The 26,982-nt window shown below is 48.7% G+C and overlaps 10 protein-coding genes across 10 annotated transcripts; 4 read left to right on the forward strand and 6 right to left on the reverse strand.

The window, feature by feature from the left end:
* Window positions 1-136: 136 nt before the first annotated feature.
* HOO65_040464 (DNA-binding TFAR19-related protein) lies at window positions 137-794 on the forward strand (the record flags this gene model as incomplete). Its single annotated transcript, XM_071003030.1, has 4 exons — window positions 137-160; window positions 245-327; window positions 421-431; window positions 529-794. 4 exons carry the CDS (start codon window positions 137-139, stop codon window positions 792-794), a joined length of 384 nt encoding a protein of 127 aa, XP_070859307.1.
* A 171-nt stretch (window positions 795-965) lies between these two features.
* HOO65_040465 (putative coenzymeQ biosynthesis protein) lies at window positions 966-1,912 on the reverse strand (the record flags this gene model as incomplete). The annotated part of the gene is made up of 2 exons (XM_071002970.1): window positions 966-1,603; window positions 1,660-1,912. 2 exons carry the CDS (start codon window positions 1,910-1,912, stop codon window positions 966-968), a joined length of 891 nt encoding a protein of 296 aa, XP_070859308.1.
* A 2,091-nt stretch (window positions 1,913-4,003) lies between these two features.
* Window positions 4,004-8,692, forward strand: HOO65_040466 (Tat-binding-like protein 7; the record flags this gene model as incomplete). Its single annotated transcript, XM_071000664.1, has 1 exon — window positions 4,004-8,692. The coding sequence occupies one exon, from the start codon at window positions 4,004-4,006 to the stop codon at window positions 8,690-8,692; it is 4,689 nt and encodes a 1,562-aa protein (XP_070859309.1).
* A 413-nt stretch (window positions 8,693-9,105) lies between these two features.
* On the reverse strand, window positions 9,106-9,988 carry HOO65_040467 (Glutathione S-transferase kappa 1; the record flags this gene model as incomplete). Its single annotated transcript, XM_071002989.1, has 4 exons — window positions 9,106-9,632; window positions 9,701-9,741; window positions 9,800-9,878; window positions 9,943-9,988. 4 exons carry the CDS (start codon window positions 9,986-9,988, stop codon window positions 9,106-9,108), a joined length of 693 nt encoding a protein of 230 aa, XP_070859310.1.
* A 2,821-nt stretch (window positions 9,989-12,809) lies between these two features.
* On the reverse strand, window positions 12,810-13,730 carry HOO65_040468 (putative double-stranded RNA/RNA-DNA hybrid binding protein; the record flags this gene model as incomplete). The annotated part of the gene is made up of 1 exon (XM_071000665.1): window positions 12,810-13,730. One exon carries the CDS (start codon window positions 13,728-13,730, stop codon window positions 12,810-12,812), a length of 921 nt encoding a protein of 306 aa, XP_070859311.1.
* A 688-nt stretch (window positions 13,731-14,418) lies between these two features.
* On the reverse strand, window positions 14,419-15,633 carry HOO65_040469 (SWR1-complex protein 5; the record flags this gene model as incomplete). The annotated part of the gene is made up of 2 exons (XM_071002871.1): window positions 14,419-15,175; window positions 15,251-15,633. 2 exons carry the CDS (start codon window positions 15,631-15,633, stop codon window positions 14,419-14,421), a joined length of 1,140 nt encoding a protein of 379 aa, XP_070859312.1.
* Window positions 15,634-16,025: 392 nt separating this feature from the next.
* HOO65_040470 (uncharacterized protein) lies at window positions 16,026-16,982 on the forward strand (the record flags this gene model as incomplete). Its single annotated transcript, XM_071002968.1, has 2 exons — window positions 16,026-16,637; window positions 16,713-16,982. 2 exons carry the CDS (start codon window positions 16,026-16,028, stop codon window positions 16,980-16,982), a joined length of 882 nt encoding a protein of 293 aa, XP_070859313.1.
* Window positions 16,983-17,565: 583 nt separating this feature from the next.
* Window positions 17,566-20,143, forward strand: HOO65_040471 (Pre-mRNA-splicing factor cwc22; the record flags this gene model as incomplete). The annotated part of the gene is made up of 2 exons (XM_071002601.1): window positions 17,566-19,599; window positions 19,877-20,143. The coding sequence occupies 2 exons, from the start codon at window positions 17,566-17,568 to the stop codon at window positions 20,141-20,143; spliced, it is 2,301 nt and encodes a 766-aa protein (XP_070859314.1).
* Window positions 20,144-20,496: 353 nt separating this feature from the next.
* Window positions 20,497-22,304, reverse strand: HOO65_040472 (tRNA-dihydrouridine 16/17 synthase NADP+; the record flags this gene model as incomplete). Its single annotated transcript, XM_071002729.1, has 2 exons — window positions 20,497-22,017; window positions 22,131-22,304. The coding sequence occupies 2 exons, from the start codon at window positions 22,302-22,304 to the stop codon at window positions 20,497-20,499; spliced, it is 1,695 nt and encodes a 564-aa protein (XP_070859315.1).
* A 1,290-nt stretch (window positions 22,305-23,594) lies between these two features.
* Window positions 23,595-25,970, reverse strand: HOO65_040473 (Protein BNI4; the record flags this gene model as incomplete). Its single annotated transcript, XM_071002626.1, has 4 exons — window positions 23,595-23,642; window positions 23,712-24,091; window positions 24,183-25,137; window positions 25,245-25,970. 4 exons carry the CDS (start codon window positions 25,968-25,970, stop codon window positions 23,595-23,597), a joined length of 2,109 nt encoding a protein of 702 aa, XP_070859316.1.
* Between the last annotated feature and the right edge of the window lie 1,012 nt (window positions 25,971-26,982).

Below are 26,982 nucleotides of genomic sequence, written 5' to 3' on the forward strand. Positions count from 1 at the left end.
AGTCTAATGCCCCTCTTTGGTGCCTTTTGTCATGGGGCAGCGTCATTGAAGCCATTTCTACAGTGCTTCAGGAACCATTTGCTTTAGAATCACGAATTTATCTCGATTATACGTCCCAGAACATACAATATCATCAATGGAAGACGCCGAACTTGCTCAGGTAAGTTCTGCCATGAAGTGGCCGGCATTTTCCAATGAACAACAGTTGGGCTTGTGACTGATGAAAATTTCAACAACGGCATAGATCCGCGCTGCTCGCATGAACGAGCTCCGTGCCAAAGGGGCCGCTTCAAGCAGCGATGCAAAGCAAAAGTCAGATCAGCAGAGGTATGTAGCAAGATCAAGGAAGAAGACTACCCTGTAGTGAGGACACTGAAGACGACGGACGGCACAATACTAACCCGTATACTACCTCGACAGGCAACAAGACAGTACGTAGCCCTATATCATAGCAGCTGGCGTTAACACTACTTGCGCTAAATCCAAACTCGCTATCTATTAATAAACGCCCTGGCTAACACTCTGCAGTCGCAGATGCTCGTCAGTCAATGCTTAACCAGATCTTACACCCTGAAGCTGCTGACCGGCTTGGTCGCATTCGACTGGTCAATGAGGCGCGGGCTACCCAGATTGAGGACCGCTTGATGACGCTAGCACAGACTGGCCAGTTGCGCCAGAAGGTGACCGAAGCCGAGCTGAAGCAGTTGTTGAACGCCGTATCTGAGGCACAGGAGCAAGAGAAGATTGTAGTGACGCGCAAGGGCTGGGATTTGGATGATGACCTAGACTTTTAGGAGCGTGGCGGAGGGAGTTACCGATCCAAGGGGAAGACTGTGCATATTTAGCATAGTAAAAAGGCACTTTGTGAGTTTGTTTTTTGAGACAAGAAAAATCGTGAAGCCGCCAGTTTCATAATATGAGATACCAACTAAACCTATGACCTAGAAATAAGCAGGCATTCTGCTCTATACTATTACTTTCCCTGCCATTTTTTTTCCTTCCTTTTCTTTCTTCCGCAGCGTTCGCATATCTGGTGGTAGCTCAATGCCAAGTTCCTTTCGTAGTTCGTTGACATCTCTCTCTAGCCATTCTTCCCAGTATACGTTGATAACCTCCTTCGCACGCAAGCCATTGCGCAACGCCCACGGCATGTAAATCTGGCGCAAGCGCGCACGCTGGTCTGCCTTGACTGTAAAATAGCTAAGTGTGCTGAGTCCTGTCATGGGAATTAGAGTGTTCATAAACTCAAACGCCTTAAGTGCGATCTCGCCCTCCCGCACAATTGGCAGGCCGGTCAAAGTGTGCAAAAAGTCGTGGCTTTCGCGGTATCGCTGGAATACATATGCGCACTCTGCATCATCGATATACTTGACATTCACCCGTGTGTCAGGCGATACACCCTCGCGGTCTAGCCATGATACATATGTGCGGCCGACAGTATTTGATGGTAGCATACGCAGTCGGTCAAGATCTAGTGAAGCAGCAGTAATGCGTGGCCGGTCACGCAGAATGCGCCGGCCAGTGGGATCAGCCAGCATGACGTCACGTAGGCGGTAAATAAAGTATGGGGTAACAGTAGTTTCGCCAAAAGCACACAGCATGTCTGTTATATATTTAGCAAGGTTTATTTGCGAGTTATGCGTGACATGGGAGCCTTACCGTTACGATGTGCTGGATCTAGGAAAGTTGTGATGCCTGAGGACACAGCTAGTGCCGCTCGCTCCCAGCGCGTAAGTGGGATATGCCCGGGATAGTTTGGTGGCGGTCGGTTTAATACAGAGAAGTTGCACTGCGTGACAGCTGGGGCCATGACCGGTGGAGCCATAGTCATGGGCCGAGAGGCGGCTGAAACGAGCCGTGATGGCAGGGCACCGGCATGGTAAAGGGTGCGATAGGGTGAGGGGGTCATCATGGTAGACAATGAACAGCAGGCAGAGCCTAATGTGAAGCGATATTGATTGAAACTTTAGCTGCAGCCTAATGAAGTTGTTATCAGAAATTAGAGACGAGAAGGCTATAGTCAGTGTGGTTGATGGTGAAGTTACTGAGATGTCGAAAGCTTAACTCTTGCCCCACTTTAAAGTTGCCGCTTCGTACATGGGGGAGATCCACTGTCACATTATAATAGATGATAGCATGTTTGCCTACTGCATACATAGATATATAGCCAGCAAACTGTTGGATGTATAATAGACTTTCTTTAACTTCACCATGTCGTACTATTTGAGAAGACAAGGCATACTAGTGCGTGTCCCTCAAAGCTGGCAACTCCTAACTACCCTGATTAAGCAGAGTCATCCTACTAAGCTGCTCTCTAGAGTAGATACATCTAGGCGGAGTGCTTCAAGACCATGACTAGCAGCTCACCATTCACAGAAGCAGGGACCCCGCGAGTGAATGTGAGCCCTAATACCTATAAATTCAAGTTTTCATCATGCTGAAGAGCTATATTTGATATCCCATTAACCCTACAGGTCTAAAATAAAAATACAGTATAACCCTAGAAAAGCCAACCCCATAAAAATCTTATGAGCCACAGTAAGGCGACTTGATTGTGCCCCACTTTCAATGCTTGGAAGGCCCGACCTAGTTGCCGGATCTGAGAGGGAAAAATAGTAGGGCTGAATTTGCCGCCTTGAAAGGAGCTATCGCGAATAACGCAAGGCTCATCAAAAAATCACAAAGCAGCAAGATCAAAGTGATTCAGGACATAAGTAGTTTCTGGAGTAACAACAACGCATTTGTGATGCAGTACACATTAATGGCATTATGTGACGCGCCAAACTTACGCGACTCATGTGGTGCGATTCATGTGAGGTTTTTCCTATATCATGGAATGCAATTCTGCTTGGCGCATTAGCAGTATGAAGCTCGTTGACGTAGATTGACCAAGCATCTAGTTGCGACTTACATGCTTAAGCTATTGGCTTGCAAACCTGTATCACGACCCCGTCAAATGGGGCTGCTGAGGTGGCCATGGAAAAATACATGAGCTAGGGGCTGTTTACGCGGGTAAACACCAATATAAGAAAATAAAGCTGACAAAGCAGGGCGTTCTAGCCAATAAAAACGCATGTGTCCCTGAGCTCCAAGTCACGTGACAGCAGGTCCACTGTCGATTGTTCACGATAGGTAATTCTTGACGCGACTTCTTCTTGCCTTGCTTGTTTCAGCTAGGTTCTGTTTGAGATAGACAGAAGACACTGGTTAACTTATTCTGAAAGGAGTCCGACCAGATTCCACTTCCATATTCTCTTCCCTCTTCCTTTATTTTCTCCAGGCCGAACCTTGATTTCCCGGTGCACAGAATTTGCCTTTGTGACGAAGCTTGTTTCTTTTTTCTTGCTTTTACTAGCCCAGCAACGCACTAATTGTTGCTTGGTGTCTTGTCACACACCAGAACAAAGTCAGCTTGCTTTGCGCTGTGCATTGTGTGCACTATTCATTTTTTTTTTGCGCAAGGTACACTAGCTGCTGCATTGCGCTTCGCGTCACTTGGATAGGCTACAGCCGTCCTCAAGACTACCTGTAACTATACTCCTATCTTGTAGGTACTCTTGATTTCTTCATAATACCTCAGCTTTGTCGTTATATGGATGGTACTGCCATAGTATTGTCTTTGAACTCACATGTTCCTCTTCTTTATCAACCCCGGTGGGCACCGCATCTATACCCTCACTTAGGTCGTAACCCGCAGCTTGTACATGCATATATTTGTTTGCACGTGCCATCAGATATCGATTGCCTGGTTGCATACTGCATATGGGCCTGAGCTAACTATGACTTACTGTATAGACGCCCGATAACAACGCTCTTCCATTTTCACTCGACGACGTCATAAATTTCTCCATTGACCTGTTGTTGCCTGCAAACATAAGACAAAACCGAACCCCATGTGTGTGATATTGCTTGTTGAATAAACGCAAGACCTGGTCGTCTACCACCGCTCTGCCTTCTAGCTGTGCAAAGCTAGAATTCACATTTTGGTACTGGCCCTCAAATCATGAACAGCAAGCGAAAATTTGAAGAATTCGATCCGAACGAGTCGGATTCTAACGACGAGAACTTCGAGCCTGTGCCTGACAGCAGCCCACGACGAACTAGAAGGAAGAACCGCAAGGGTCAAAACAATCGACACGCTCGCTCCAAGCGCCCCAGAGGAGGCTATCACGGATCAGATATTGAAGACGAAGAAAGTCTTGATAGCGATTCTGAAGATTTCATTGAAGATAACGAATCTAGTGAATCTGAAGACAACACCCCTCTCAATAAAGCAGGTCGCCGTACGCGCAAAGCTGCCGCTGCAGAACATAACTGGATTGAATCTAGTGATAACTCGGACGAAGGTTTAGCTGCTGAAGAAGAAGAATCTGGCGCTGGCCTTGAAGACGACTCAGACGATCAGTCCGATAGATCTAAAACCCCAACCAACGCGCCGAGGTCTTACATCGTGCGGCTCAAAGTATCTCCTGGAAAATTGGCCAGACAACTCGCAACTTCTGCACGGGACACTAGAGCTCGTAGTGAAGAACCGAAAGACGACACGAACCAGCGCCCAGGATCTAGTCATACTGTTATTTCTACCAGCATTGACGTGACTGAAATGGGACGACCCACTCGATCTGCTCGTGGCATGAAGGGGATGAAAGTTCCCAACTATAACGACACCATTCCGGATAGTGATCCTGTGGTCGTTGACGATGAAACTGAAATCCCCAACTCTAATCCGATCATGGAAGACATAAACGCGAATGTTAATCCGAGCGATGATCGAGATAAAGCAAAGCCTGAAGAAGCTGCGCCTAAGGCAGATGATGACGATGAAGAGGATGATGACGATATTCCGGTGAAGCGCAGGCTGCGTGGTCGACGCGCTGCTGCCATTGCCGATGAAGAGGATGATGACATTGATATGGATACTAAAAGAAGCACGGAGACCGCCAGTCGGTCACGACGGCTTACCCGCAGAGCTAAGAAAAAAGCTGATGCAGGCAGCGACTTTGAACCTAACGATGATGAATCGGGGGGCGATAACTCGGATAGCGATGAGAAGGAAAAGTCACATGATGAGGATGGTGATGAAGAAACTGAATCTCCTATGCCTAGACGGAGAGGCAGGCCCCCTGGTAAAACAAAGCCGTCTCAAACTTCTGATGGATCTGGCGAGGAAGATTTAGACCAAGATGAGCTTGCTGAAGAACTCCATGAGCTCACAAAGGGGAATAGGTCTTCTCGCCGGCGTAGACGACAACGCTCCCCGTCGATCATCTATGACGAACCTTCCAAACGCAGACGGGCCGCTGCTAAGCCTGCTGGTTCTTACTTTATGGCCCCCCTTAACACGGTAGCTATGGAGGAAGATGAAGCCGATGATCCAGCGCCCGCCCCTGCTCGCCGCAGAGGTGGCCGTACAGGTGCCGGCGCCACATGGGAGCGTCCTTTGAACACCACGTATGGCCCATTTGGTGGAGCCACTGCTGGCGGTGCCTTGCTCAGCGGCCCATGGGGTACTGGTGCAACAGGTGGTGTCGACTCAGACAGTAGCGACGACGAGATGGGTCAACGCTCCAATGATGCGGGGAATGTCGGTGTTGCATCCGGGTCGGCTGGCGGCCTTCTTGGTGGCGCTGGCGGTGGTGATCTGGCTGGTGCAGCACCCAATGTGGGCAAACTCAAGAACCACAAAGCCCTAGCTGATGCTGATCCATTGGGGGTTGACCTGAGTGTTGATTTCAGCAAAGTCGGAGGTCTTGAGGGGCATATTGATAAACTGAAAGAAATGGTGCAGCTCCCCCTGTTGTACCCTGAACTCTTCCAACGCTTCCACGTAACACCTCCTAGAGGTGTACTTTTTCATGGTCCTCCCGGAACGGGTAAGACACTCCTTGCTCGCGCCTTATCCAACTCTGTTACCTCAGGCGGCAAAAAGATTTCATTCTACATGCGTAAAGGTGCAGATGCCCTCTCCAAGTGGGTGGGTGAGGCCGAAAAACAGTTGCGTCTGCTTTTCGAAGAGGCTCGTCGTACGCAGCCTAGCATCATATTTTTTGATGAAATTGACGGTTTAGCACCGGTGAGATCTAGCAAGCAGGAGCAAATTCATGCCTCTATCGTATCAACTCTTTTGGCATTGATGGATGGAATGGATGGCCGTGGTCAAGTCATTGTTATTGGTGCCACCAACAGGCCTGACAATATTGATCCTGCGCTTCGCCGTCCGGGTCGTTTTGACCGCGAGTTCTATTTCCCTCTTCCTGACCTTGCTGCTCGGAGATCGATTCTTGATATCCACACTAAAGATTGGGGGTTGGCTGATAGCTTCAAAGACAAGCTTGCCGAAAGCACTAAAGGCTATGGAGGTGCCGACCTTCGAGCTCTATGTACTGAGGCGGCCTTGAATTCGATCCAACGCGCATACCCTCAAATTTATGCGTCGAAAGAGAAGCTCATCGTTGATGCTGACAAAATTAATGTTCATGCGACGGATTTTATGATCTCAATCAAGGACATGATTCCTTCGTCAGAGCGATCGGCTTCTTCTGTTGCGACACCTCTTCCAGTTTCAATTGCACCTCTTCTTCAGGACCAGCTTTGTACCATTAAATCCGCATTGGACGCCTGTCTACCTCGTAAAAAAAAAACTACAGCCTTGGAGGAAGCCATGTATGAGCAGCATGATGACGCCGATCATGGCTTTGGACGTGAGAACTTACACCAAGAGTTTGAGCGCTCGCGCGTGTTCCGTCCCAGGTTGCTCATCCATGGTGAGTTTGGCATGGGACAGACGTATTTGGCTCAAGCACTGCTTCATTACCTTGAGGGCGTCCATGTTCAGACGTTCGACTTTGCTTCCCTGCTAGCAGATGGCCGTTCCATGGAACAGGTCATTGTTTCCCAGTTCACAGAAATTCGCCGGCACAAGCCTAGCGTTATATTCATCCCGAATGTCGAAGTGTGGTTTGCTTCTATAGAGAACACACTGGCTTATCTCACCTTCCGAACTATGCTCAAGACTATTCCAGCTTCGGATCCTGTCTTATTGTTAGCCACGGCGGATTGCAACAGAAAAGATCTTCCTCCTGCTCTGATAAAAGATCTATTTAGCTTCACACAAAAGAACATCGTCGGTATTGCCCGGCCAAGCAATGCAAAGCGACGGACGTTCTTTGAGTCGGTAACGTCGCTTGTTTTGAAGGAACCCACCGAGTTTCCGAACCCCGAGAACCGCCGCAAGCGCGTGCTCGAGACTCTACCTGTGGCTCCCCCCCCACCACCTCGGGAACCATCAAAAGATGAGATCAAGGCTTTGCTGAAACGAGACCGTCAACTACTGAACCAACTTAAGGTTCTACTACAGCCTATCATGGACCAGATCAACCGACGATATCGCAAGTTCCGCCAGCCCGTTATTCCGTTCTCGCAATTACATCACCTGTACAATCAATTGGATCCGGAACTCGTATCTGCCGATATTGATGAGATTCCACCGGAGCAGAAACGGTTTAAAATTGTCAAGGACAAATACGGCGTTGACGTACTACATGATAATGAAACCAACAAGATCTACTACAACCTAGAGACTACAACGATTGAGGAGCGTCTATCAAACGGCTTTTATGCCCGCCCGGGGGATTTCCTTTTTGATATCCGCACTCTAGCCAAGGATTCACGCAACATTGGAGATAAGGAGCGCACACTCAAAGCTAATGAGCTTGTAAGCAACGTTGAGGTCGATGTTGCGACTATCGAGTCTACAAGCCAAGTTGATTGGGAGTCTCTATATCAGCGACAGCTAGCCCGTGCTCGGGAAGCTGAGGAAAGGCTAAGGAAAAAGAAGGCCCTCCAGGAAGCTGCAGTTGCCACCAAGCCTGCCGCGACTGTTAATGAAGACAGCGATGTTGCTGGCCCGGTAACATTGGGAGAGCAAATCCCTGGTATCAGAACAACAGCAAGATTCCAGTTGATTGACCCTCCCGAGGCTTGTGACAGTACCGAAACCGCAGTTTTTACAAGCGCGCAAGAAGACACGCCCATGGGGGGAATGGAAGAGTCTAACATCTCGGTTGGGAATGTCTTGATCAACACACCTTCTACATCTGTCCCTCCCTCCACAGCAATGAAGAGTCTGCCCTTGTCTCAAAAAGCGTCGACAGCTTCGCCCCCAACGAGGGATGGTGCAATAGCATCAAGTCTACCAAATGGCGATGAAGCAACAAAGGTCGCTCCCGTGCCGCATGGAGCTAGTGGCATTCGTGTTGATGAGTTACCCGATACGCAGCCCATGTCAGATGCCTTTGATGGCAGCCCCTCGGTCCTTGGCAATCAATCTGCCTTGTCAATGAACCGTCTCACTGCTGGCAGTCCTACACATACTAGCCGGGATATCGGTTGTGATCCAGGCGCCGACGCCAGTGCCAACACTAGTAGTGTGGGTAATTCCACCGTGCTGTCGCAAAGTGCTGTTAGGCCGTCCCAGGCACAGGTCGATAGACTCCTAGCTCAGATCACGGAACGCACATCAGGCTGCACAATTGAGCAATTGGAGCAAATTGGCCGTGAGCTGATGGACGAGATATGGCGCACGCGCGGCGAGTGGAATAGAATTAAGGTACTAGAGGACCTGACCAGTGTATTCAATGATGTCATTGGCGATATTGAAGATACCCAGGGCCAATTGATATCGAGCCAGTAAGGAGAACATGAGGCCGACAGGAAGTTTGACTGGATGGGTGTTTTATTTGTTTGTTCCATCTCATTGAGAGACTGTGTCTTATTTCTTTTTTCTTCTTGTTCCTATGGGGTGGAAGCTTTTTTGACATGGATTGCGTGTCCCTTCAGCGCCATGTCTGTTTATTTCTGCATTAATCATACCATTTATTTGTCTGTACTGTTCATCATGTTAGTAACGCTTGGCTTGTTTAAAGTTTGTTTAGCCCTCTCTCCCCTCCGACGTTTTGTCCTCAGGCTATCTTAAACTTGAGCTTGAATAATAATTAACGTCTGCGGGAATCACTGAGATCAAACGATGTTGTATTGGATGCTGAGAAGAATTAGCCACTACCGTATTTCATAGCCCACCAACAACACCGGGCTGTTTGGACTAAATCACAGCTTAGTTGCTGCCTCCAAGGTAATATCAGTAAAGGGAAGGCCTAAGTATCTGTAAATATGACTCAAGCGGTCGCTGCCAAAGAAACACTCGGGTTTTTTATCTTCTCTCTGCGCGACTACCCACGGAACACCGAAGGCACCCTGTTTGACAGCCGCTTCAGTCGCTTGTCTCATAACCTGCTTGAATTCGGGCATCACAGCCGCATCCAAAATATATTGGACCTTTTCCTCATCTAACCCCTCAACTGTCAGAAGAGCTGTTTTGAGAACATCCACTTCATTGATGTCAGCGTTAGGGGGTGTCCAAAAGGCAGTGAACAAGGCGCCAATGGCGGCGTGATATACTTGGGGGCTGTAGTTTGCCTTTACGACGTGCAATGATTGTAGGGGGACCAAGTCGTTTGCTCTAGTCAAGAAGTTTTCGGGAAAGTTGACTGAGAGTCCCAATCGTTCCGCCGACCGACGGAAATCATCCTTGAGGTAGTTCCCCTTTGCTTCATTTATCCACGGCGCGTTGTTTTCTATAGACATGAGGTCAGTAGATGAGCCAGAAAAGAACTTGCCTGTCTAGATGTTACAAGAAACTAACTGGTAGCTTTGAAAATACCACCCAAAAAGACAGGAACGAAACTAGGACTAGCATTAGTAGTGAAGGGACAAAGACCTGAGGGAGCTGATATCTGTTTACTCAACATGGACTTGGCAAGCTTGGAGGGTAGGGAGCAAAGGTCTCAGCTCGGCAAAGAGATAGTAGCTGTAAATTGAAACTGTTATCAAAGTTGAATAGTCTGTCCTGATGAATGGCAGAAGGAGGCGTATCAAAAAAAGTACCAATATCAATATTCACTGTCAACTTCTTGGTGACCATTTGTGACATGTTTGTAAGCCTGGTGTCAAAAGGATAGAAGGGTTTGTTTGATTTCCGCAATTCCCGCAGATCTCGAATAGTTCCAAGTCTAAGTCGCCAAGAGAAGATTAGAGGGCGAAGAAAACAAAAGTCGAGTCAGTACTAGGGTGGAGGTTTTGTCTACTTGAAGCCAGCTCCCTGAAGTTCCACAGCCAAGAAGTGAGCATCAATACAAGACCACCATGCATTACCGATATGCAACTCAGCTTAGTTCTTTCCATATTGGCTGAAACAGCCACGTATGCTGCAAGACAAAGCGGATCGACCGCCGGGTACTTCACAGCTCGAAGTAGACGAAATACGCGGCATACCGGCGGGAGGGGAAGGCGCATCCCACAATATAGCGCTGAAAAGCCATCCGGCAAGATACATTAGGTCCCAGGACACTGCAAAGTCAGCGTACTGAAGCAGTCCACTGGCTAGTTAAATCGGGCTGCAAGAGCGAAGACCTCTTAGTACCAAGGGCGGCGATGTCACTAACAGGAGCGAGACGATTGAGGAGCGAAGCCTTCAAAGCAAACTTCCATCACTGGATAAAATATAATTGTCCGAAGACTAGACATCTCGGCGAAGTACTGAGTGCCGGTCTACAATTTGCTCTTTTCCTGCGGCTTTTCTTTTGTATTGTTCACTGTGTTTTGTTTTTTTGTACTACAGCCACGATAGAGCGGAAACGAGCAACAAGTTAGCTTAGGAGCAGTGGAGCTTCGCCTGTCAGAACACTATAGTGAGCGTTGCAAAAGATTAATTGCGACCAGTAGCCAATTCGATATCGTTTAATCTCTGTGATCTCCGTAAACGCTAATTATGTCCAAGTTCAAGTTTGAGATAGGAGGCTTCCTGGCCTAGGCGGCAAACTATAAAGCTTCACAAGGGACGTCCGAAATCTAAGCGCAATCACACGGAATCTCTCGAGAGAATGACGTCACCCAATTTTTTGTCTAGCACATAGATTGATTGATTGTTGATTGTACTATTTAACGTCTACCTACAGCTATTTCACCGTAATACGACGGCCTTCCGGCCGGGAGCACCTCCCGGGCGGTCCGCAGTGACAGGAACGCATAGACTTCAACCTTCTCCTATGACTTTTTAGGGTCCAGCAATATAGCCAGGAGGGTCTCTGTATAGCGCGGCCCGAGGGCGTACCTGTCGGGTTCTAGGATTGGTTACCTGATATTTTTGGTTGGTGGAGGCCCCGTGTAAAAACTAGTCTAAAAGGCCCCCGGCTGTCGGCACGGGGGGTAGGCCCCGGCGGAGTACAGTGGTTTTGTCCTTCCATGCGTGGCTGCTGCAACACCTTCGGTTTTCCCATTTTTCACATCCCCCTTTCCCCACCGACAAAAACCCCAGACAAACCCTAAACCCAGAAGTGGAAACGACTCCCAACTTCCCCACAACCATTCGATCCTCTGAAAAATCTGCTATGTGTCCTGAAGCCATGAAGATCATGGAGGCAAGACAGCAGATTCCAGTGCAGTCTGGGAATCCCGTCAAGCGACGAGAAAGTCAACCATACTGTGTGAGCATCCGAGGGCTCATGGTCTATCCTTCCACCGCCCTGGTGGCCGCTGCCTCATGCGGTGTGGATGTGACCAAAGGCAGCCCCCTTTCTAGTGACCTGCCACAGTCACCAGTCTGTCCGAGGACAGAGGAGCGCGAGAAAAAACAAAACATAAGAAAAAGGTGTGGACTGTGTGAACTCTCAAATACTCAGTCCTGAGCGTGAAGGTGAACTCCTTGAGTTGGAGTGGTGTTGTGGCGATGAGGAGTTGGCGATCGCGAAAGTTGTCGTGAAAATGGGGGCGAGTCGACGACGAGGTTGTTCCTCAAAGTTGGGCAAGAGCGGCCTCAAGGCTCCACAGCTCATTGTCAGAATCCATGACGGAGTCAAAGAAAAAGAAAAGAATGAAAGACGCTCATCAGTGTCATAGGCGTCGTCCTCTAGCAGCCCGGAAGAAGGGGAGGCGCCAGACCTCAAAGGTACCCCCCGAGGGTTGTAAGAGGTATGTATGTATGTATGTATGTACTATTTAGCGTCTACCTACCAGTTTTCCCGGTAATACGACGGCATGTTCTGGACGGAAGGGGAGTTGGAAGATGTCGTCTTCCGACCCCTCCTCCGGGCAGTCAGCAGTTGCAGGTACTCGTCCTCTTCGAAATACTCCTATGACTTTTGAGGGTCCAGCCTTGTGGCCAGGAGATTTCTCCGGAAGACGTTGCCCCAAGGGCTTCCCCGCTGGTTGGGTGGTTGTGTTTCCAGGATTGGTTACCTGGTTCTTTTTGGCTTTTGGCGCCCTACCTATATAGTGATCTAGTCTAAGAAGCCAACGGCTGTCGGCCCTGGGTATTGGCCCTGGCGGAGTACGTCGGTTTTGTCCTCTGTTCAGCGAGGTGGTTGCCGCATTTTTAGTAGACCCTGGGCGTCGGGAGAAAGGACCTTCCGAATTCTCTTCCGCGTCCCTTCGACATCTCCGTCCGATCTTGTCTTCTATTTTCCTTCTTTTTTTTTTTTTTTTTTTAAAAAGCACTCCCTCTCTCATCTCTCTTCCCCTCTCCCCTCCGTTCGTCCCCCGGCCTCCTCGTCCCCCTCGTCCCCCTCGTCCCCTCGTCCCCCTCGTCCCCTCGTCCCCCTCGTCCCCCTCGTCCCCCTCGTCCCCCTCGTCCCCCTCGTCCCCCTCGTCCCCCTCGTCCTCCTCGTCCCCTTGTTCATCCTCCTCCTTCTTTTTTTTTTTTTTTTTTTTTTTGGCTATTGCATCCGCGCCGTGTGCATCCATGAGGACTGCCTTCCTCACCTATGCTGTAGGTGCTTTAGGTTCCGGTGTAGCACGCTAGCAACGTACTTTGTTGCCTTTGTGTTTTTCAGTAGCTTGTCCGTGAACCTCTGGCCCCACGGCCTTGGTAAAGTCTTGCACGTCCACATGTGTCCTCGTTCTTTCGGCTGCTTGCAGTGGATGCATTTGCGTGGGCATTGGTGATTGAAACGGTCATGGTACTGGTCAAAGTCTCCGTGCCCCGTCCTGGCTGCCAGGATGTGCCCCAGTTCCGTTCTGTCCACTCCTTTGTAGCCCGGCGTTCGAAACGGGGGGCTGCATGGGATGTCCTGTAATGGGCGATATCCTTTTTGCCCTTTCCACCATTTCTCGTACTCCTCACGCAGTTGGTTTCGCCTCCACCTCTTTGCCCCTGCGAGACTGACGCGGGGTTCGCGGACGTGTCCGAGGCATCCGAGCTTGGCTTGAGCGTCGGCTTGTTCGTTTCCCTCCAGGCCTACATGTCCTGGGACCCAAAGCACTTGGACGCGTCTCCTGTCCTTTCTGTTCTTCCACGTGTTTAGGATCCGTTTCGTTCTGTCGATGATGTCCTGGGAGGTACTGTTTCGCTTTTGCGGGTTGCGCAGTCGGTCGACTACTCCTTGGTTGTCCAGACATATCCAGATTTCCTCGGCGTCTGTGTGCATCACGGCCCGCTTGGCTGCTTCGCATGCCCCGTACGCTTCTGCGTCTGCAACCTCCACCCATTTGCCCAGAGCACTATGTCCTGTTTCCAGGGTGGTTCCGTCCATGGTGGTGACCCAACCTGCTCCTGTGTTTCCCTTTGCGTCTTTCGAGCCATCAGAGTATGCTATGAGTGTTCCTACAGTGGCCATGTCCACCTCCTCTCTGTGTTTCTCAGCCTCTTTCTCTTTGCTGAGCCACTTTCGAGGGGGCATGCTTGGTCCTGCGACTGTCGGTTTCAGTGAGGGTTGTAAGAGGGAGAGTTGTGTCTAGCACATACAAACAAACATGCTTATCCCGGGTCGTAGGCAAAAAGAAAATAGTGGCTGCCTAGATAGAGATGGTGGCAAAAGATAATGTTGACAAGAACGAGATTCGAACTCGCGCGGATTGCTCCACTGCGAAGGTCTTCAGAAGAGATGAACCTGAACACAGCGCCTTAGACCGCTCGGCCATCTTGCCTTTGCTGAAAATTTTGAGTTTTAAACCACTTTGTGAGGGACGCGTCGGAAGCGGGCCGGGATCCCGGGCCCCCGGATCCTGACCGCTGTACTCTGCCGAGATCCATCCCCCGTGCCGAAATGAGACTGCCTTTTAGACTAATTTTTGCGCGGTCGCAGCAGACCAAAAACACTAGGTAGCCAATCCTGAAAACTATTAAAAGTTTGCCCTAAGACTGCGCTAGATAGAGCGCCCTCCTAGCCCCCCAGTGCCGGGCCCTAAAAAGTCACAGGAAACGCTCGAAATCTATGGGCACCTAAAACTGCCGACGGCGCGGGGTCACGCTGGAAGGCGACACCAGTCTAGCATATGCCGTCGTATCATTGTGAAATAACAGTAGGCATTCCTTTATATATCTTATAATACCACATAGAAAGCCTTTTTTCCTTTCCTTTCTATTTCTCATAGAGCTTGCTGCTGAGCTCTAGCAGACATGCGCGCTCTCCTTGCCTCGTCCTCTCGCTTGGCCTCAGTACGCGCTAGGAACTCTTGTCGCTCTGCAAATGAGTCCTTGGCCTTTCCAGCCAGAACAAGCTCATCCTTGAGTCCCTCTTTGTCAACGTAGCCGGCCCAGTCCATTCTGCTCTTCTCGACAGTATTGAGTTTCTTTGCTCGTGCAACTGCCGCTGCCGCTTTGGCCTCTTCCCGAGCCTGCAAACGCAAGGCCACGCCAAGCTGTAGATCCGGGCGCTGTGTGACTTTCTCAACGGCAGGCTCAAAACGAGAGCGGAAGGCCTTTCGTGGGGCTCTTTCCATTACCTCTTTCTCAGTATCAGATGCAGGCGCTGCTGCAGTGCTGTTTAGCACAACTTCGAGTTCTTGAGGGGTCAAGGAGTCGAGATATAACTTAGCTTCGGCAGAAGAGCGTGGAACAAGCTTTTCTTCCGTATGGAGTTTTCCTGCGAAATTGTATTTGCGTCTAATCAAGATCATGTCTGCGTCGGGTGCAGATGCCGGAAGTGCATCGCTAATCAGATTATGTGGTTTCGGTGATCCTATTGTGTTGGTAGGCTTAATAGTTTGTTCATTGGTAGAACTGTCGAGGTTCGTAGTCGAGCTTGCTTCTTTTGAAAAATTCCCATCCATCATACTTGCAAATACCGTGTCGACGTCGATAGTGATTGGACCAGAGGATATTGCGGTTTTGGGCTCTGCTTTTCTGCAAGATTTGGGAGCATTAGTATACTTTCTACTTAGAAGAAGCCTAGAGTATAGGCTCTCGGTAGAGACTCACTCGGCCGCTCTCTGTCTCCGCGTTTTGATCAATCCACCCTCACCTCCTTCATCTTCTTTGTCTATTGTTTGATGTCGCTTCCTGCTCTTTCCTTTCCGTATTATGATCTCGTCGCCAGAGTTTTCGAACCCTTCGTTGTAGTTATCGTCATCATTGTCATTTCCATTTCCATCGCCGTGCCCTTTCCGCTTCGATTGGTTCTTTATTTTCTTCACCTCAGTCTGGCCACCGACCAGCTCGTTGTCTGAGCCGCCACTCTCAGAAGCGACATCATCGGCCTCACCAGGCGCGAAATCCGAGTCTTCTGCTGAGTTATAATCATCGTCTTCGTTATCATTGCTAAAGTGATTTGGTGGCGGTGGCGGTGGCGGTGACAGCGACATTATTTTTTGTTATGTGAGTTTTGAAGTTTTGGTGATTAAGGATGAAGATTTTGTGAAGCGCGCTTGAAATGACGTCGAGATTTTAGGGTTGAATTGAGAAGCAACCAACCCTCTCAAAGCTACATACATACTTGCGTCAAAGTACAGACTTAAAAAACTAAACTATGTGATAATAGGTGTACGGCCAAAAGTCTATAAACAAGAATATCCAACAGCATCAATTACTCCTCACGCCATAACTTGAGCGTTTTCTTCAGTCATCCCCTCTAAATTAAGATAATTGAGAATTGTGCAGCGGCTCTCCTCTTTTATATGAACTACAGACTCTCACTTAGTTTCCAGTTAATATTACTACTATTCATTCACGAGACGAGTTTCTTCGAGCGACCGCCATGCCAGTTCTCACGGAAGAGGAAAAAGAGTTCTTTATCCAAAATGGCTGGATACACCTCAAAGGTTGTTTCTCTCGCGACCAAGCTGAATCTATCACTGGGAATGTGTGGGAGAGACTAGGCATGGCCCCCAACGACAAATCCACTTGGACTAGAGACAAGATTCACATGGGAGGTGAAAAGACCTTCAATGCCCAGGAGTTTGCTCCTAAAGCATGGGAAGCCATTTGTGAGCTCTGTGGCGGCGAGGACCGTATCCTGGAATCAGCCAAATGGTGGCAAGACGCCCTCATAGTGAACCTTGGAAGTGCGGACAAGGAAGGCCAGCCAGAGGCACCGCATGATTTATGGGGATGGCATGTAGACGGCGATTTCTTCGTGCACTACCTAGACAGCCCCGAACAGGGCCTCTTAGCCATCCCGCTCTTCACTGACGTTGCTCCTGGGGCTGGAGGCACTGTTATTTGTCCAGAAGCCATGCCGATTCTAGCCAAGCATCTGTATGAGAACCCGGCCGGCGTATCTCCGCTGATGGATCCACGGGATTCTCCTGATTTCCGTAACATTGAGATTGGAAAGTATACGTCGCGATATAGTGACATGGCTCACGGCGTAAGTTGACAGGATCAAAAGCTCATTCGGGTTTGTGAAGCATAAAAGTAATTTATACTAATCATACCGATGTAGTGTGTCAACTTTGTTGAAGCCTGTGGTGACGTTGGAGACGTCTTCCTCTTACATCCCTTGATACTCCATACCGCATCGAACAATAGCCTTCGCCATTTGCGGATTATCACCAACCCGCCTATTGGTTTGAAAGAGCCCTTCAAGTTCTATCGGCCCGAGAGCGACTATAGCCTTGTTGAGCTGGCAACATTGCGTGCTTTAGGCCGGGAAAACCTTGAGGGATGGAGCATCACTCATCCACGTGAGGGCATGACTCCAAGGCATAGTTAGGCGGCCTAAAATAGCAAATGAATTGGAGAGAGGGGAAACCAGATTTCACCCGGGGGGGGGGGGGGACAAGAAAAAGAAATCGGCGATGCATACGCAAATTTATATACGGAACCGGATCTATGACATGAATTATAATGTCTAGATGGGGGAGCATAGGCGACGCTATTTGGTCAGAATCTATACATAAATGAACGCACAGTACGGACTAAGCAGTCAATTCTTTTGCTATAGAGCCTCGAGGCTGCATATGTGGCTGGGCCCACAGTATGTGGCGTTATGAAGTTACTGTCGCAAACCTCATTTATTATCCTTCAGCCTCGTCCTTTTTTTTTGGGGGGAAGCTCAACGGATAGCAGGTTTCTGTCACTTTATTCAACCATAGCCGACATCACAAATTTGGCTACTGTTTTTTAGATTCTTTTATCTGCTCATATCATGTCCCTAACCCCCATTTAAATAAGGGCATTTCCTCTAGACCTTAATTAGCTTCTACCGTCGAATTACTGCGCGTAACGCGACGAACAAAAAAGTCTAGAGAAGTCCTCCAACATCTCGCCAGCAACAGTGCTTCAAAATACCAACCATGGAGCCGCGCTCAAGTTCTAGCGATCCCAGATCTCGCTCTCCACACAGGTCGAAGTCTCGATCGCGGTCTTTAACACCTCAATCTCCTCACATAGCCAACGCAACATCACCTGCTAGAAGCCGAGCTTCCAAATCTGTGTCACGCTCCCCATCGCGAGGTCGATCCCGATCTCGATCTCAGCCCTCAGATGTCCCTTCCGAGAACAAGCGTTCTCCTGGAGCCTCGCGCTCTCGCTCGCGCTCGAACACAAGACACGATGCTCGTTCACGATCCCCTTCACGTGGGCCTTCCCTAGCTCTACACCAGCCTCCAAAGCCTTCGTTAGCTGCATCTACATCCGAACAAATCGAAAAAGCAGAAGCCACCAAACAGGCAGATTTGAAGGCTGAATACCAGAAACTTATGGACCTACGTAGCGGAGGAACTTATATCCCGCCGGCTCGTCTACGAGCGCTCCAAGCCCAGATGGGCCAAGATGATAGTGATGAAGGCAAGCGCATCCAACAAAAGTTCCACTGGGAAGCGCTCAAGAAGGCCATCAATGGACTCATCAACAAGTGCAACATCTCTAATATCAAACATATTGTTCCTGAACTCTTCGAAGAAAACCTGGTGCGTGGCCGCGGCCTATTCTGCCGCTCGTTGATGAAGGCCCAATCCGCATCCCTCGGTTTTACTCCCGTCTTCGCCGTTCTTTGCGCTGCTGTCAACTCACGGTTGCCTCAGGTTGGTGAGCTTTTAGTTTCACGTCTGATTTTACAATTTCGCAAGGCCTTTCGGCGCAACGACAAAAAGGTTTGCCTTGCCTCCACTACCTTCTTGGCCCACCTTACCAACCAACAAGTGGTTCATGAGTTCCTCGCCCTGCAAATTTTGCTTCTCTTGCTCAACAAGCCGACCGACGATAGTGTTGAAATTGCTGTTGGCTTCATGAAGGAGGTGGGCGAGTTTCTCTCAGACATGCAGCCACGTCCGGTCATGCTCGTTTGGGACCGCTTCCGTGAGATTCTCCATGAAGGCGAGATTGATAAGCGTGTGCAATATGCTGTTGAGGTTCTGTTCCAAATTCGCAAGGACAACTTCAAGGACAACCCAGCCGTCAAAGAGGAACTAGATATTATCGAGGAGGAGGATATGATTACCCACAAGCTTTCTCTCGACGATGAGGATCTCAAATCCCAAGATACCCTCAATATTTTCAAGTACGATCCCAACTTTGAAGATTCAGAAGCCGCATACAAACGTCTCAAGGCAGAAATCTTGGGCGAGGCATCTGGAAGTGACGACGAAAGTGGAGATGATGATAGTGATGAGGATGACAGTAGCGATGAAGACGACGAAGAAAAGAAGATAGAGATCCAAGACCAGTCAAATGCTGATCTAGTCAACCTCCGCCGTACCATTTACCTTACTATCAAAAGCTCGATGGACCCGGAAGAAGCTGTCCACAAGTTAATTCGCGTCAAGATTCCTGTTGGCTTCGAGCACGAGCTTCCCTCGATGATCATGGAGTGTTGCGCGCAAGAGCATACCTACCAAAAGTTCTTTGGACTCATTGGTGAGCGCTTTGCTAAGCTTAACCGAACATGGACAGATCTTTTTGAAAAGCAATTTGCAACAACCTACGAGACGATTCACCGTTTCGAGACAAATCGCCTGCGCAACGTTGCACGATTCTTTGGTCATATGTTTGCCTTTGATGGATTGGGGTGGCATATATTCAGTGTCATTCATCTTAATGAAGATGAGACAACATCCTCAAGCCGTATCTTCATCAAGATCTTGTTCCAAGACATTGCTGAGATCATTGGTATGAAGAAACTACGCGAGCGACTCTCAGACCCCCAGATGCAGCAGTACTACGAGGGGATTTTCCCCCGCGATACTCCGCGAAATGTGCGCTTCTCAATCAACTACTTCACCAGCATCGGCATGGGAGTTCTTACCGAAGAAATGCGCGAGTATCTGCTCAATATGCCCAAGCCCTCACTTCCTGCCCCTCCTACTGGAGATCAATCCGATAGCGAATCTGTCTCAAGCTACTCAAGCTGGTCTTCGCGATCTCGCTCCCGTTCACGCTCTGTAACACCTAGAAAGAGTTCGCGGGGAAGATCACGCTCACGATCGAAATCATATGACTCGCGTTCGCCCTCCCGCTCATTATCTCGATCCCGCTCTTGGTCCCGATCTCGCTCCCCTGCCCAGAGACGCGACCGTAGCTATTCTCGCTCGGTTTCTAGATCTCAGTCGCCTCCTGTATCAAAGACCCGTGGTTCTCGCCGTGGCCGCTCTATTACACGCAGTCCAGAGCCCCGTCATCAGCGTGCTCGTGCCCGCCGAAATAGCTCGTCTATTTCCCGCTCCCCCTCGGTGGAACCAAGGGCCACTCGACGTCGTCGGAACTCTTCATCCTCACGAAGTCGCAGCCGTGGCCGTAGTGTATCACAGTCATCATCGACAAGATCCAAGTCGAGATCTAGATCTAGATCAAGCACTCCACCTCGCAGGCGCAATGGGAATTCAACGAGAGCCAAACGTCGTGCACCGTCGTACTCTAGATCTCCTAGCCCTGTGAAAAGTAAGGCAACGGGTAAGAGAAGACGGACGCCGTCGCTCTCAAGGTCTCCATCACCGCCCCCAATTAAACGAGGAAGGCGGTGAGAATCGGTCTTGGCCATATTACGTATGTGTTGAAAACTGGCAAGGTTTGTTTCCGATGGGCATTAGTTTCTTTAATTCTTAGTGAAGTTCTAGCTGGCTATATAAAAAACATAAAACCATAGGTTCAGGTTATCAAATTTTTGGTAAAAAAAAAAAAGCCCAGTTTCCGTTGATATTTATCTCTATGTTCAAAATTTTGTAAGGCAGATAGATGCATTTCAGCGTGTCCATGCTCTATATCTAAGATGTCATTAGGCAGTGGCTTGCTTAGGCCCCTTTGCTTTTTTCAACCTCTTGCGTCTGTGTCTTGGTCTTCTTTTTGCTCAACGCAATGCTCCCCTTCGCCAGTGCCTCCTTGGGCAGCGGTCTAATAATAGGTTGTGCAATCCACCATGGCCGAATGCACTTTCTGATTGTAGGGATAGAGGAATCGGGATTGTCCTCTTCGGTTTCCTCCGCTCCAATCTCCTCGCCAGTCTTGTTTTCATCACTAGCAGCAAGCTTGTCAACGCCCGAAAATGCTGCCCTTTTGCTAGCAATATGCTTCTCCACTTCCTCCCCCCAGGATTTGCCCTTGGTCTTCTCATACTCGAGCATGCCTTTGGCGATCTTATATTCCACAGCCGTTAGAATGCGTTCATAGCCATCTAGATCGCCACGTACACAACGAGCCAGCATGTCTCTAATATCTGTATGGCGTGAAACTAAATGTCTTAGGAGATGAAACAGATGCGTCTGCACAGCAGCAAAGTTGGGGTTCGTTGGCGCATTCTTTGCCGCCTTTGCCGAGCCAGGACTCATAGGAGCTGTGGGTGCCACCTTGCGCTTTTTGCGCGCAGGCTCACCTTCCTCCTCAGCAGCTTGAGCCTGGGCCAGTGCATCTTGCTCAAAAGCGGAAATCCAAGCTTCATCATCGCCAGGAACAAACAGCGGACGTCTCTCAGGTGCTGGCTTTTCTGCTGCATAGCGGTACAACAGGTCAAAATAGCGACGCAAAATGCCGTCAAGACGGAAGCCGCCACGGCCATCAACACCAACCCAGTACTCACGCTTCATTTCAGGGCTAAGCTTATCGGGATTATCAAGTAGTGGTATTCCGGCAAAGATAGCGGGGTCGCTAAGATTGCCTTCGGCAGACATTACGCCATCCGCACCAGTGATGCGCAGGCAATCTTCAAGGTTCTCATGCTGCAGAATGTTGCCGTTTGCAAAAATGACAGTGTCAGCAGGTAGATTGTCCCGTAGATAGCGAATATAGTCCCAATCGGCCAAGCCAGTCAAGTGCCCCTTTTGTTCTCTACGGCGACCATGCACAGTTAGAATGCTTGCGCCAGCACTCAAGACGTTCTTTGCATAGTCAAGAGTCTTCTCTTTAGTCTCGAGGATACGAATCTTAGCAGTCACGGGTACGTCTAGATTCTCGTGCAGAATTTTGACCAAGCGGTGAATCAAATCCTGATCCTCCTGCAGAAATGAACCATAGTGACCACGCTTAGCAATGCCCTGAGGACAACCAAAGTTGAGATCAACAGCATCGCAGTAGGGAGCCACATGCTTCGCAGCTTCGAGCAAAATTTCAGGGTCATTGGCGCAGAATTGAACAATCAGCGGCCGGTCGAGTTTTGGGTTTCCGTCCAGCCACGGCTTATCTTCACGCAAGCATTGGAAGTGTGAGGCTCGGTATTTGGCGTCTTGCGAAAACAAGCGTGCATGTAGCATTGGGGTGTAGCCGAGAACAGATGATGCTTTTTCGGGCTCCATGTAAGATCGTGTGAGCATACGCCAAGCCTAGAAGAGTATCAAAGACAGACAGTTAAAAACAAGATGCTACTAGGGAGACGAAGAAGGGGGGAAAAAAATTATATACAGTTTGAAGAAACAAACGGGTGGAGGGTTCTTACAAACTCTGACTGGTCAACCATTGGAGCCACAACGTACTTGGGGCATCCAATGCTCTCGTAAAAAGCGCGGCCATGGAGCTTCTTTTTAGACACGCCTAGAGTATCTATAGTTGCAGCAGATGCGGAAGCAGTATGTAGACAAGCCGCCGTAGAAACCCCCTCAGTCGCCACCATCTTGCAAAGCAGCCGTAATGATCTTGTAAATACCGCCAGATTGAAGATTAAGTCGGGTTTTCTTTAAAAGCTCTAAACGCCAATCATAAGAGAAGGAAACCTCCAGCAATTGAGAACAAAATAATAGGTGAAATCGTATCGTGTTAGTACAAGAAGTGGTACATATCGAGTCTAACGTCGCACAGAAAAATCATCAATGGCTCGTAGCACCTTCCGAAGTCCTTATTGGTCGTCGATAAGATAAATTGGAAAGGCTCTGGTTCTGACGTATTTGTGATTTCTCTCCGCCTTTAGATCCACACGTATTCTGCCCGGCAGTTTACAACAAAATGTCATGTGATTATAATCGGAGATTTTATTCTTATTTACTTTGTTCACCAAGGTCTGTCTATAGCTCCAAGATAAAAATCAATTCAATTATTTTCTTGACTTTTAGAATTCCGTGCATGAGAGCATCCAACAAGCTATACAACAAGAAAATAGGATCAAGCGATAAAATGTTGTCGGCGTTCCCGTAATTGTATGCATCAAATGGAACTTCACCAATGACCAGACAGACAATCAATCGTCAACAAGTAACATATGGAGTAGCAATACTAAGAAACCAACCAAAAGAATAATGAGAGCACGCCTCCACATTAACAGCAAACAAATAAGCTTAATCAATAAAAAAACAATCAGTAGACAAAATGAAACAAGAAAAAGATAAGTAAAAAGAAAAAGAAAAAAGAACAGGACGCCATAATGAAAAAGAGCAAAAAGCAAAAAAGAAAAAAAAAAGAATAACGAACTAGAAAGCCCGCGCGGGTAGCACAAGACGGAAAACAGAAAGGACAAGAAAGGCCACGAAATGCCGTAGTGAGACTGCCTCAAGAGGGAGGAAACCAAGAAAATGATAAAGATGACAAAGTAATAAAATGTGCAAAGATGTCGAGAACGGCATGATGAAGAAAAACGCCAGTGCGACACCAAAGTATGATGCAAAGCTTGAGAAGATGGAAAATCCAGATGAAGGATAAGCAAGAAAGATGTGTGGAGATATTTTCGTACTAGAAAATAATACCAGTATTCAACCGTGTAAGGAGCGCCTAGCTAAGCTCGCCCGCTATTGTGATATCCTGAGAAATAAGGAATAGAAGAACAGATGCGTCAAGTGGAAATGTGTACACACAACTTAGCCATTCCGCGCACTTGTAAACATAAAAGTGCAACCTGGTGGCGATAAAAAAAAAAGGGCCCCAGTACAACAAGGCGAAGCACCGCGATGTGTAGGTGCATATGTTGACAGAATTAGAAGAAGTGCGTGTAGATCTTAGAGGTCTCGTGAACTTGCATCTCCTGCGATTACGCCACAAGTTAGAAAAAAGACTTCAGATACCCACCTGTGCATGTATAACAATGACTTACCATTTTGAAGTTGTTAAGCTCCTCCTTGATTTGTTGAGCCAGCAGGGGCGTAAGCCTATTGCAAGTGGCAATCTCGCCACGACGGTCATACTCTTGGCTAGGCCATGTGTCGTAGAACACAATGCGAGGAGAAAAGGTCGCATTACGCTTCAAAGTTTGGCGAGGAGCCATCGATCCATTTCCATCCTGGCGCAACTTAAGGGCCGTGACGAAGTAGTCCTCGTTACCAATAGCAACCGACCCTACTCTTCTGTGGGCATCGTCGTTGGGTGTGCTAGGTGCGCTCGAGTTTGGTGAGTCGGAAATTCTTGGGATTTCTGGCAGAACTAATCCACCATTCTCGACATCAGCGTTGTTGCGAGGCGGCGACGGATTATGGCCTAAGTGTTAATTAGAGTTAGCATACAGTTTTCTTGACGCTTGCTTCTTTTTTTGGCTTTGAAAAAGCACCTTATTTTATATAACACTTACGTTTTAGAATGCCTCGAGGTTGCCCTGAGGCGTCAACATTTTTACGTGCGTTTGACGAGTCTGTACCAGAGCTGCCAGCACGATCAGAAGTCAGGCTAGGTGTTCTAGTTGGCTCCTCCGCAATACGGTTAGGTAGAGGCATGCCGCTCGAGCTGCGATCAGCTTCAGCATTAACCATGGTGATCTCAGCAACGCCTGTTGATTCCTCAGCCTGGCCCCCGACAACCGACTTAGGCCGGAAAAGGCCGATAAATGATCGGCTACCTCTCTTCATTCCTCTCCCCATTTTGCGAATCATCATTGACGCAGACGAGGCAGTTGAGGAAATAGACAAGTTGTCGGTAGAGCCACCGAAAATACGCGGACCGTATATGTTGTTACCGAGACCGGAAGCTTCTTGTTTCTTTGCAATGCGCTCCTGTTCAGCCTCATCCACATTTTCAAGTGATGGCTGACTGCGTAGCATGCCCGTCGCAGTCTGGGGACGTGGAATAGTAACAATATGAGACTTATCATCAGGAGTCGATATGTCGCGGTTGAGCGGGGTCTGTTGGTTTTGTGTTGTCAAGGCAGCAGCTCTCCGAAATTCCGTTACACTACCAAAAGAAAACGCACGGCGAAGGCGGGAGGTTTTTGTCTTAGACTTTCCTCCTTGGCTGATCGCAGCGAGCTTTTGGGCGGCAGGGCTGTCGTTTGTACTAGTAGTAGCCCTAGCAGACTTGTTGCTGGTAGTAACAGGGCTAGAGACAGAATTGTTGGTCTTGTTTGACAGAGCCGTTGTAGCAGAATCCTTTCCTTTGGTAGAGCTTCCTGTTTTGCCACTTGTCACGTTCCCGCAAAGTGGAGAGGACGTTCTTTTGCTACCATCAATATTTGAGGATCCACGGGGTGGTATGCTGAGTTCAGGCTTGTCATTGTCATTTGACCGTGTCTGAGAAGGTCCAGAGCGATTATTCTAGGAGAAGTTGTATATGTACATGTTAGGGCAATGTCAAATAACAATATTCCCCTCGTTTGAGGGTCGATTCGTTTAGTTTAGGTCACCATATCTTGTCGACTTACGGATGAGGTAGAACTGTGGTTCGAGACAGCGCTTTCGAAACTACTGCTGCGTGCTCTCTGGTCCACTGGGGCAACGAGTCGTAATCCTCTTCCTTGTTCCTTATGCCAAGACTTTCCAGCTTCAGAATCAGACGCACGGCGAAGGTCGCTTAAAGCAGGCGGTGCCATATTCTGGTATTCTGTGTAATCCAATGTCTGAATACTACGACGGCGTAGACGCTTGACATCATCTAGTGCAGTGGCTGCATTAGTCTGAGAGGACATGTCGGCAGATGAGCCACGCTTATGTAGTGCAGAAACTCGAGTGTCACTAGTATTGTGGTGGTGATAAAGATTCCCGTTTGGTGACATAAGATTGATGATTCCAGAGGGGGAGGCAGAAGAAACGACACGAGAATTCTGTTGGCCTGATGTAGAACCACGACGATAGCGATCAGGTTGCGGTCGCCAGGCGTTCTGGGCTTGGGGAGGGGCCTGACTATGGACGCTGTGGGACTGAGAGGCTCTGGAGCGACTAGCATCTGTAGGGCGAGGGGAGGAAGTCTGTGATGGACGTTGCATGTGGGCTGCGGAGGTAGGGAGACGCTGGGACGTATTGGTATTGAGGCTCGGAGTAGACGTGAAGGCGTAGGGTTGGATTGGTGCCACCGCTGGGCGGTACACGGGCTGCATGTTGAGCGGCATCGCTCCATGGGCGTGGAAAGAGTTCCTGTGGTTTTGTGACATGATTTGAGGCGGAGATGCGGAATGATGGAGAGGAGTTGCGCTAGATGAGCGGGGCGTTTGTAGCATCGTATTAATAGCTGTGGATTGGGTGTATGTCTGGGTTATAGAGGTCATGGTGCGATAGAGAGAGGAAGATTCCAAGAGAGAAGCAGGCGCTTGAGAAAGGGTGGATGACGTGAATGTAGAAGCTCGAGAAATCAGGCACACTACGAAGCCACGCAATGAGGTTTTGGTGCGGGTTTCCGGTGGGCTTTTTTGCAATAGTGAAACTCAAGGAAGCCAAGACTAGAAAACGGATATCCTGGAAATTCTAGGTCAGTTATGATGCTCTCTCGGTATGGTAAGACGCGGGCCAAATTCCAGTGAAGCAACCTGTTTCGGGTCGGGGAAAAAGGTGTATTTTGTATAGTGAGAGCCGAAAACATTAAAGCGCCGACAAAATCAGGTTGATTGCGAGAAATCAGGCAGTCTGGGCGACATTTTGCAGTCGATAACGTGAGTAGATGGAGCGTTGATGCTATCACGTATTGTTTTTTTTTCTTCTTCTCGTTTTGTTGTCTTCTCGAGAACAAGAGACGAAAAGACAAAAGGAGGCCGTAGAAACAGACAGGCCAAAGACCCAAAAAAAAAAAAAAAAAAAAACAGAACCAGGCATATACATATATATACACCTCACTTGAGGAACAACCAAAACCCAAAAAGGAGAGAGTCAGGGAAGGGGAAAGAAAAACACACCTTTTGCCACACACACACACACAAAGCAACATTCGATAAGAAAAGAGAACGAGACTAAAACCGAGCGTCGTGGGGTCCGTAAGAAAGTCGCAGGTTATTTTCGATGGCTTTCCTCTTCGTAGTTTTGTCGAACAACAAAGCAAGGGAGATTGATTTGTGCTGTGAAGTGCTGATCTTACAACCGTGATGGGTACATATACTGAGAAGGAAAGACGATCAAAAAGAGCAAGGCAAGACAAGACAGGAAAACAAGGTGAATAATAGAGAGAAAAAAAAA

This window comes from Ceratocystis lukuohia (genome assembly GCF_044167205.1).
Source record: "Ceratocystis lukuohia strain C4212 chromosome Unknown Supercontig4_pilon, whole genome shotgun sequence".
Classification (NCBI taxonomy): domain Eukaryota; kingdom Fungi; phylum Ascomycota; class Sordariomycetes; order Microascales; family Ceratocystidaceae; genus Ceratocystis; species Ceratocystis lukuohia.